Source organism: Podarcis raffonei, chromosome 17, assembly GCF_027172205.1.
Source record: "Podarcis raffonei isolate rPodRaf1 chromosome 17, rPodRaf1.pri, whole genome shotgun sequence".
Lineage (NCBI taxonomy): Eukaryota > Metazoa > Chordata > Lepidosauria > Squamata > Lacertidae > Podarcis > Podarcis raffonei.
Window position 1 is genome coordinate 5,176,602 of NC_070618.1, and position 10,920 is coordinate 5,187,521.

The 10,920-nt window shown below is 41.3% G+C and overlaps 1 protein-coding gene across 3 annotated transcripts in view; it reads left to right on the top strand.

The window, feature by feature from the left end:
* Window positions 1–10,889, top strand: part of GNE (glucosamine (UDP-N-acetyl)-2-epimerase/N-acetylmannosamine kinase) — a 39,224-nt gene extending 28,335 nt beyond the window's left edge. For all 3 annotated transcript variants that reach the window (XM_053371274.1, XM_053371275.1, XM_053371276.1), the window contains exons 8-12: window positions 1,656–1,785; window positions 2,517–2,738; window positions 3,948–4,130; window positions 5,331–5,447; window positions 6,219–10,889. In XM_053371274.1, coding sequence (XP_053227249.1) covers window positions 1,656–1,785; window positions 2,517–2,738; window positions 3,948–4,130; window positions 5,331–5,447; window positions 6,219–6,454 — 888 coding nt within the window. In that variant the 3' untranslated portion in view covers window positions 6,455–10,889. The remainder of the gene's footprint in view (window positions 1–1,655; window positions 1,786–2,516; window positions 2,739–3,947; window positions 4,131–5,330; window positions 5,448–6,218) is intronic.
* The last annotated feature ends 31 nt before the right edge of the window (window positions 10,890–10,920 follow it).

A 10,920-nucleotide genomic window follows, 5' to 3' on the forward strand; every position in this document is an offset into this window, starting at 1 on the left:
CATAGGAAAAGCCCTCTGAAACCCAAAGGCATGAGAATTTCCTATATCATATACAGCCTACTTCAATAAGTTTATATTGATGATCCATAGTCATAAAACAAAACTTACAGCTATAGCCATACATCAATGTCCCAGCAATCCAAAAAGGGTTGTACACTTGAATTCAAACAATTCACAGAAGAAGGTGCAAGTCAAAATCCTATTGAACACTCTTGGGAGTGGGATTGAACCACTTAAAAAACAGGAAGAAAGTCTGTCACATGCAGGTTACATCCTGGTTGATGGTGAAGCCTGCATACAAACAATGCATATCTCCAGCATATCTCCAACAAGATGAACCCCTGTGCTATGCAACTGGAAGGCATTATGCGGGGTGGGTCTACCATGCTAGTATTCCTGGTGAATAACTTAAAACATTTTTTAAAAAAGCTTGATTTTATTTAATGAAAGGGTTGGCATCCACCTGTCTCAGGAGACAGTGAAGGAGTGCATCTTGGGGGAGGGGGTGGCACAAAGTAAACCACTGGAAGGTTGCAGTGCCTGCTGTGGTTGTAAAGAACGATACGAGAGGGACATGTTTTGTTGCAGCTGGGGCAGATGAAGGTATCCAGTTGTGCTGCTGCAGATGTACCATGGCATTTCTTTTCTCTGCGCTCCTCCTAGCGGTCTTTCCTCTTCTGGTCACTGCTACATGTGCAGGACCTGTCTGTCTGTTTCCAGCCACTGCAGCCATCTGCAACCTTACATTATTTATTTAATGTAAACTCTTTTCAAAGTACAGGTGACAAGCACTGTTTCAGAAGGGATAGTCTCCTCTTCACACTTGCAGAGGAGGGATACTTTTCTAAGATGGCACCTGCTGTGAAATACTCACACGTCATCTAAAAACAAAGCTAGTATGCTTATTTCCCTTAAACGATTGTTTTGATTGCTCCATTGCTCCTTTCCTGCTGTAGAGTGTGTTGACCTCACCATTTTCCTCCCATCTGGAGTGCAAACAGTCTTTGGACCAGCAATTAAGCATAGACTGAGCTTGGGCATATAGCTTGTAGGAGTAAGGTAAAGGTAAATGTACCCCTGCCCGTACGGGCCAGTCTTGCCAGACTCTAGGGTTGTGCGCCCATCTCACTCTATAGGCCGGGGGCCAGCGCTGTCCGCAGACACTTCCGGGTCACGTGGCCAGCGTGACAAGCTGCATCTGGCTCGCCAGCACAGCACACGGAACGCCGTTTACCTTCCCGCTAGTAAGCGGTCCCTATTTATCTACTTGCACCCGGGGGTGCTTTTGAACTGCTAGGTTGGCAGGCGCTGGGACCGAGCAACGGGAGCGCACCCCGCCGCGGGGATTCGAACCGCCGACCTTTCGATCGGCAAGTCCTAGGCGCTGAGGCTTTAACCCACAGCGCCACCCGCGTCCCCAGCTTGTAGGAGTAGGATATGCCAATTGAGTACATCCCATCCCTGAATGAAAGCCCAGGGAGGTTGCATGGTTACAAACACTTCTGTCTCCTCAGCTTACATTTGTATACTATGCATATTCTCTTGCTCTTTGATCCCTGTCACATATTTGACAGCCTGTGGAGAAGCCACTTTTAATATAGTTGTGGTCAGTTAGAAAAATATGAGAAGCTTAATGGTGTTTCCCTCTCACTTAGGGTGAAATAGTTAAGAAATATACCCAGCTGAATCCAAAAACTTACGAGGACAGAATAGCGTTGATCCTTAAGATGTGTGTAGAGGTTGCCTCAGAAGCAGTAAATCTGAACTGCAGAATTCTGGGTGTGGGTAAGTTTTTAACAAACTTTTTTTTTTTTTACTTCACTAAAGGAGAACATTAAATCAAAGTGCTATATATTTCAAAGATAATTACTATATTTATTGATTTAGAACATTTTGTTGAACAGAGTTCCCTGGGTGGGTTACACAATGCTGGATCTGCTGTACAATTTAAACTGACTTAATACAGAAAACAGTTAAAGGCAGATCTGTTTGTAATTATAAACTGCAAAATGCATTACTATGTTATATTAATGCTTATATATAGTTCTGTAATTCTGCACCTTGTGCTTTTCATAACAAGTTGCTAAATTCTGCAAAAGTAATTTGCATTTGCACATATTTGATCATATTCTTTTCCTTTGAGACTAAAGGGGAAAAAGGCACTGATTGCAGTACTAAAGGTTGGGGTGACATAGAAGACACAGCCTTAATCAGCCTTTAAGTCCTTTGCAGCTTCTGGGATCCCTTTTACTTTTATATCCATGAGATGTGTGATAGACAAGGAACAATGAAGGACAAGTCAAAATCTGAAGCCAGCTAGTGCTGTTGATGCATCTCCTTTAAAGTTTGAAGAAAATGAGTGACACTTTGTAGCTTGCTTAGGGGGGATTACTGATGACTGCCTATTTTTATTTGAAAATCTGAAAGGTGTTTCTGAATGGCAAGATTTTTAATTTTTTTTGTATATTATAAACACCGGATTTAGATGCTCTCCTTTCTGGTTCTTTGTGGCTCAGGTATTTCTACTGGTGGACGAGTAAATCCCCGAGAAGGCGTTGTTCTTCATTCCACAAAACTTATTCAGGAGTGGAATACGGTTGATCTGCGGACTCCGATATCGGATGTGCTTCACTTGCCAGTGTGGGTAGACAATGACGGTAACTGTGCAGCTTTGGCAGAGAGAAAATTTGGGCAAGGAAAAGGAGTGGAAAACTTCGTAACCCTCATCACTGGTACAGGTATCTATCTATGTGCTTCGGCCAAAATCCAACGTAGAGCTAAACTACTGAAATCCTGCATTTAAAACACATTTAAATATTGTGTTGGATCATAATTGCTGACTCAAAGCAGTAGTTACTTTTTTTAATGAATTATGTGCCAGTGGTTGCCGTTTGAACCTGACTGTTCGCTATGACATTTAATTTCCCTTAACCTATAGGAAACATGTGGTCATTTTGGGTAGTAGCAGCTCAAATAGCAAGCTTTTCCTCATTGATTATGGCACTCATAGAAGAGCATGTATGAGTCAAATCAAACTTGCTAATTCTCAGATACAAGTTCAAGAAGGAATTGCTGCAAAATGGAGTGGGGGGCCCTTCCACAAGCATCCCCTATGCACCGTTTAGTGCAGGGGTAGGCAACCTAAGGCCCGTGGGCCAGATGCGGCCCAATGGCTTTCTCAATCCGGCCGGCGGACGGTCCGGGAATCAGCGTGTTTTTACATGAGTAGAATGTGTGCTTTTATTTAAAAATGAATCTCTGGGTTATTTGTGGGACATAGGAATTTGTTCAGATATTTTTTTCAAAATATAGTTCGGCCCACCACATGGTCTTAGAAACGGTAGACTGGCCCACGGCTGAAAAAGGTTGCTGACTCCTGGTTTAGTGCTATTCCTTGAGGTCCTCTGACCCTTTGGATAGATTTTCCTGGAGTACAAGGAGGAGGAGATGGAAATGCCCCTTCCATACTTCCTTCTGCTCACAGTTATATCCAAGCCGTAATGTTGTTTAACCACTTTGGGATGCGTTAACCGAGATTGATATACAGTGGTACCTCAGGTTACAGACGCTTCGGGTTATGGACTCCGCTAACCCAGAAATAGTACCTTGGGTTAAGAACTTTGCTTCAGGATGAGAACAGAAATTGTGCTGTGGTGGCAGTGGGAGGCCCCATTAGCTAAAGTGGTGCTTCAGGTTAAGAACAGTTTCAGGTTAAGAACGGACCTCTGGAACGAATTAAGTTCTTAACCCGAGGTACCACTGTATATAATTGAAAAATAAATAAATAGGTGTGGAAAATATATCAAAATGGAATGGAGATTTACAAATTCTAGTAGCAGAAGATGCCTGGCGTTTATTTTCTAGAATTTTGTTGTTTTCTATCTCATGAATTAGAAAGAAAAGAAAAAATTAAAGTGGCAACACAAATGTGTTTTCATGTCTTATAGGTATTGGCGGTGGAATCATTCATCAGAATGAATTGATCCATGGAAGTTCTTTTTGTGCTGCTGAGCTTGGGCACATTGTAGTCTCTTTAGATGGACCAGAGTGCCTGTGTGGGAGCCATGGATGTATCGAAGCGTATGCTTCTGGAATAGCCTTGCAGAGAGAAGCTAAGAAGTTGCACGACGGTAGGTGGAACCTATTTCTCTTTTTTGGTTAACCACATTATGTGCATATTGCAAGCAACCTAAAAGGAAAAAAGTTCATATACAGAATGTTCATTTAAATAATTACAGTGTCAGAATACTAAATATAGTTTTGGTAGCAGCATTTTCAAGGGCAATTTTACTTTGCTGTCAGTAGCCAAGCCAGTATAACTTACTTGCAAAGCAAGTCCACATCTGAACTATGCACACATGTTGCATAGGCATTCTCAACAGAAAGCCAGGTGTTTTACAAGACTGCTCAAAGTAGCCCAGTATGACTGAATATAAGGCAATTTCCTCCGGCCATATACGTGTGAATACCTTTGTTTGGTGAAATGCCGCTTTTTATGTCTTCTCAGCTGCCTCATTCTCATGATGAAACTTTGGCAGTAGCTACTTTAAGACCTCAGAGCAGCTTTGTTTTATTTTAAAGTTGATAAATTACTTAAATCACACCACTTTACATTGATAAAGAATTATCAGCTCCACTGGTTCTAGTCACCAGATAGTAGCTCTTCTGTTTATAGGGAGCAGAAAAAGAGAGGGGCCGGAAATCAAAAAACACCCCACTGATAATGAGTAGCATAGTATATTGTTTACTATATAATAGTATATAATATATATTATAGTATATCATTATAGCATGAGTAGTATAGTACTGAGTGGCATAATATCTGTGTGACTGGTGGGGCAGCCACAGCAATAGCCTCCAGGCAGTGGCCTAACTGCTACTTGGGAAAAGAGGGTTGAGGCAGAGGTAAGATTGGGACAGCACCTGCAAATTCAATCTGGTGCTCCTACTGTTCCACCTGGACATGCCTGACCTCACCGTTTTGCCTCTCCTGGTAAGTGCTAGTAATGCCCCTTTGTAGCTCTGCTCCACCAAACCCCACCCCACCCATGGTCTGACGATAGTTTAAGCAATAATACTATGTTGAATCATGCATGCACAAGCAACCCAATGGGGTATCTCTACAGAGTAGTTTCATATCATCAAAGAGCTACAAGGGCCTTGTACTTGCTTGCTCCCATCAGGATCTGTATTTCGTTGCCTTCTTATGTCTGGTGAAATGTAACAAACCACTAGTTTGTTTATGGTAGTGCTTGAATTGTAACTCCTTGTTCTCTTCCCTTTTCTCTCCCCTCCCCTCTTTTTTTTTGTTTTTTGTTTTGTTCAAGCAGAGGATTTATTGTTAATTGGGGGGATGTCTGTAATGAAGGAAGAGACAGTAACTGCTGCACATCTCATTCAGGCAGCCAAACTAGGAAATACAAAAGCTGACCATATTGTCAAAACAGGTAAGAATGCAAACAAGGAGCAGAAATCTTTGTTAGATCCTGGCTAGGGATAAAGATGTGATGTGGTGAGACTGGGGAATATTTGCTGTCTGAAAAACTGGTTCTGTTTGCAGGCAACGCATGGACGTTTTGCAGATAGCTGTCTGACATAACCTGAATTGAATGAAGGCCCTTGTCACTTCAGCTGTGTCCTGTTCTTCTCTTCTTTGCTGGGTGTTCTAAGCATCAGTCCAACCCACAATTTAAGAAACTATATATGCTCCTAAACAGAATAATACCTATCGGGGAATGTTGCTTTCTGGGACATTCTGGCATTTCTATTCCCGTGCTAGATTGGAGTGCAATATTATTTTGTGAATCTTGTGTTAGCTGTCTTGAGATCTTCTCTGGGATGTAAGCCTTCAAAATAAATAAGTACACATTAAATAAATGAAATTTGTCACATGATACCAGAACCTTTTAAAAATTGGTTTTAATGACTCTTGATATTAAGCTGCCCTAAAATAAAAGCAGGCAGTAGCTTTATTTTTGACATTTGAAAGTGGTGTAAGCGAGACATGGTGTTGCACACTCATCCCCACTATTACCTCTAATAAACATGTTTCATGGTGTGTTAAGAACCTTGCAAAACCTGTTTGTATATGACAGTGAAGCAAAAGAACTGTAGATATAGACCAAGGGCAAGACTACTTCTGTGGAAGTATTTTTCAACTTTAAAAAGTTGCCTCTTGACCACTGCCATATTCATACTTCTGTTTCTTCTTTTCACAGCAGGGAAAGCTCTGGGCCTTGGAGTTGTGAACATCCTGCACACTATTAACCCCTCCCTTGTGATACTTTCTGGCATCCTTGCAAGCCATTATATCAACGCTGTCAAGGATGTGATTCATCAGCAGGCCTTGTTCTCTGTGCAGAATGTCAAGGTGGTTGTCTCAGAGCTGTCGGATCCTGCTTTGCTTGGAGCTGCTAGTATGGTTCTGGACTATACAACACGCAGGATATACTAGGCAAACCATTGGAAACACATTACTGCAGTTTATAGCAGCTCTCTGAAAAGAGAAGTTTCTTACTGAAGTCAACTTTCTTTTTTTAAGTAGGCTAGTAGGGTCTTCAAATCTATATCTTACTTTTTTTAATGTGCTGTTTCATTGGGTGCTGGAAGAGCACAGGATCCTGGGAAGATTGCTCACAGGGAGACTTTCTCACAGATCTTTATGAAACTAAATAATTCTTGGGGATGTCTGAATGCCAGACATCTAAAAATAAAAATGAGAGACTTGAATTCCCTTACTACTTCCTACTCATGCATTTTCCAGCTACATGAGCCAAGACGTAGTCATCTCAGTAACCAGAAACTGGAAGTCATTAAAGAAAGAAACCTTCCATATGAATGTTTGCAACGGTTCCTGCTTCTGCAGAGGCTAAATGAGCAGCTATAATCTTTATGAGACTACAACAATCGTAATGCTAGACTATCCAGCAGTATGCAGTGATCATCCATGTATTTATTTGTTAAATTAATATTAAAAAACCTAGTTTGGAAGAAGAGCCCAATGATATATGATGCACTTATAAGTACAGCTTCCAAGAGCCTAGACAACATGCTAGGATGAAGAAGAAAGTGATTATCTTTGTCACATCCGCCTGTAGTGGCGTTTTATCCTCTAATGTGGAGGTTAAAGACACTTCCTGGTCTTTTGTTGCAGCTTCATGTTTAGAGGACTGTGCAGTTAACCTCAGTAGTCTTTTGTGTTACGTGGGTTCTTTCCTTATCCATGCTGGTAGCTAGACAACTGGTTGGAGAAAGGAATCTTGTCTGATGTGTGTGCGTGTGTCATTCAACACTTGCTTTGTCTTCATTGCCTGGATAAATTCAACACTTAAACTGACCTTCAAAGATGTCACAGCAGCCCAAGCACTAATCTATTTACATGCCTATTTTCTATAGGTAGATTTTTGTTAGGCTACCTTACAATGCTCCCAACAATAGCCTCAGCTATATGTTACCCCTTGAGGCTGCAAGTCTAAGCAGGCTTACTCAGAAGCAAGAACTGGTTCTTTATACAGCACTACAGGCATGCCAATGTTTGACGAATGTTTGTAGTAACCATGGTTGAAGACGTTAATTGGAGACTGGCTGCAGACTCATCAATGCCTGCATTCCTTGAGGTGTTTGAAGATGCAGTTCTCTCCGAACCAGCTGTGTGTGCTGATTTGGTTTGGTCCAAAATGTACTGCAGGGTCAGGGTCTTTTTAACTGTTTGAAAGTCCTAAATATGATTCTCTGTGCTTCTTTGTCTGGCCCTTGCAACTCTCCTTCGGCCACACCCTTCACCAGCCCTACTTTTCATGCCAAGTAGTTTTTGCTGGCTGGGATGTGTCTTTAAACTCTGGTAATGCCTCTTCCCTGCCTGGAGGGAGAATAGAAAGGGGTGGGTATAGAAATTGGCCTACTGCGCAAAGGTAAATTTTACTTTCAATGCTCTGCCCACTTTGGGTTCTGCCCTCAGCCCGTCCCACCATCCAGGCAACATCACAGTTCAAGCCAAGGTTTGGAGTAATGCTGTTGAAAAGTGTGGTGTGAGGGCCAGAAAGCAGTCCTCAGATGTTCCCCTACCTTGGGCTGTGTCCATTTTGTAACTCAAAGAATATTTAATTAGATCAAGTGAAGGGCTCTCCTCCTTTTCCTAATTAATCCCCCCACCAAACTGCAGGAACATTTTTAGCTTTAAAATGGTCACAATCCTTAAAACTGTATAGCTTCCTGGATTGGTGGGGGAAAGAGAATTGAATTGTGAGCCAAGTGCATATGCCTCAGTTCTCATTCTTTCAGCCTCAGACAGTTTATCCTAAAAGGTAGTGTGTGTATACTTTTACTTATTTAAAGAGTAATAGTCACCTCTCCTTCAGGTTCATGTAAGCTGCTAGTAGAGACTTGATCACACCAATTTTGTTGTCCTTCAAGTGATGCTGTTGCCCTACATTCCGTGTCTTCTGGAGGGCAGTAAGCATGCTCATTCCTCTGGCTTTTTTTAATTGCACAAACTGATTATTTTTTCTGCGTATCTCGAAACTTGCCAAATATACAGAAACTGCTACCTTGTATGTGGTTAGCCACTGTGGGCTACCTCATATGTTTTGTTGCATGGGACCACAAAGTCCAGTATTGGATGGAACAAGGAGGAGCTCAAAATGTAGCGTAGCTCTGACTTGTTTCCAAATTATTAAGTACAGGAACACTGAAGTTTGATACTGGGAGGAGTGGTAGTGATGACCATGTAATATGTAAATGGATTGCTGTGTTGTCAGTTTACCTCTGATTTGTCTTCTGTACACACTGGTGTGACTTGCAGAATTTTCTTGACTTGACTGATAAGCAGATTTGAGAGCCTTTGGTACTCACCAGCAGAAGCAGACTTGTCTCGTGCTGCAATTTTCAGTACATGGCGGTATGCTTCACTGTCACACTTTAGCCAGCAAGCAAAGGAAAGAAGGATTGCAAGGGGTGAGGTGGGGTGGAACAAAAATACTACGTACCCATCTTCATTGAGGTATGAATCCTGTAACACTGGCTGCGTCAAAGGTATATAGCTCAGTTTTCTGATTTATTTATTTTTAAACCATTGTCACCCCAGTTAATAGAACTATGGTTGTTGAATGTGGGTTATGTATATGATAACTGTTGGGCTTGCAGAGGCACACACATCTCAGATGAAATGTCAGATCATCATCAGGTCACTTTATGTGTGGAGGAAGGGAATGCCTATATTGAAAGACCCCAGAACCAGTAACTGCTTATGCTCTGCTCTCGCTGAATAAGGATAAATTGGGAGTCCTCCCTTAGTGTTAGAAAAATATCAAATATGTGACACATACAAGGCCAGAATTACAGCGGAGTAGCAAAGACAAATGCACTCACCAACAGAGGGCAATACTGCACTTTTGTATTGTTTTAATTGCTGCTCCTATATAAATGGTACTCCTATTTATATTCAAATACCTTCAGTAGCTTCCTATTTAAGACTGCTCTGAATTGTTATCACCCCCCCATACCACAATGAAACTTGAGAATCAGTTTCCCTAAATGCTGTCCAGTTTGATGGGGGATAATATGAACTTTTTTGGGGGGGAGGGATTCCTGTCTCAAATCAAAATTAGTGTGAGCATGTTAGCAATGGCTGCTTGTCCACTTTTAACTATTTCGTAGTCAGTGTTAGAAATTAGCCAGGCACATTTTGCGACTGGCACGGGTTCAATTGTGACCAGATGGAGATCTCTGGATGACAGGCTGGTGACTGACATCTTCACCTGGCTTGGCCCCTCCAGCTTTCTTAAGCACGCAAGCAGAAGAGCTTATTTACTGCCTTTCCATCCCACCTTTTTCTCTAGGAGTACACGTTTCACCCCATCCTCAGTTAATCCCTACAATGACCCCGTGAGGTAAGTGAAGAGGCTGTGACTTGCCCAAGGTCACTTGGTGAGCTTCAGGGTTCAAATCCCCACTCAGTCATGATCGCCCAGGTCCAAGTCCAATACTCTAACCACTACACCACACTGGCTTCCTAGAATGCTTCTGCTATGGGGCAGCTACTTAAATTAAGTACATAAATACGGAGAAAGGAAAATATCAGAGAAGGATCTGAAATCTTGTCCTTGAAGCTTGAATTTGTTTTATACTGGATTGTTTTATTTGGTGCTTTAATGTTTTTTTTCTTTAAAATATAAAGTGTTATAGAAATGAAATAAAGAATAATCCACACTGTTGGAGGGTGGGCATGACACCTAGACATACCATTATGGCTGTAACAGCCACATAATTATTCTTTCCAGGAAACAGTGAAAGCATACCGCATAGAGTAGGCTTTGGAATGAGGGGGAACTCTGATGGAATGAATTTATGAGTTGCTTGAAACTGCTGCTTTTATTAACTATATTGAGATAATTATTTTTGAATTTGTGTTTGGGGGATATAAATGTCTTTCAGTATGTTATAAACTACCCTAAGGCCTCTGGCAAAGGGCAGTAGATCTCTTGATAAGCTGAATACCAACCATGTTGCTTTTAGGGGTGAATCATGCCCCTTCCTGTTGAAAAAATACATTTGTTGTTTGACTCCTTATGAAGTAATCACCTTTGTCTGATGCAATGGCGTGCATAAATGGTTATACTAGAGAAAGTTGCTTAAGTGATGAGTGCAGAACATTAAATCAGTAGAGAATTACTGTATCAGATTTCATTGCCATTTTGTATTGCAATTTTTTTTGTAACCACAAAGACTTGAGGATGTGAACATTGTCCTCATTATAGAAGCCTAGTTTGCCTCTTAAAATTAATGTACCATTTTACTCTTTGGCCTACCAATTACATTGAAAGACAAGGTTGACGTAGGTTACATGTTAGGTTGAACACTGAAAGTTTAAATAAAAATGAAAGCTATTATGTCCCAAGTTTCTGGAATTATTTCATTTTCAAT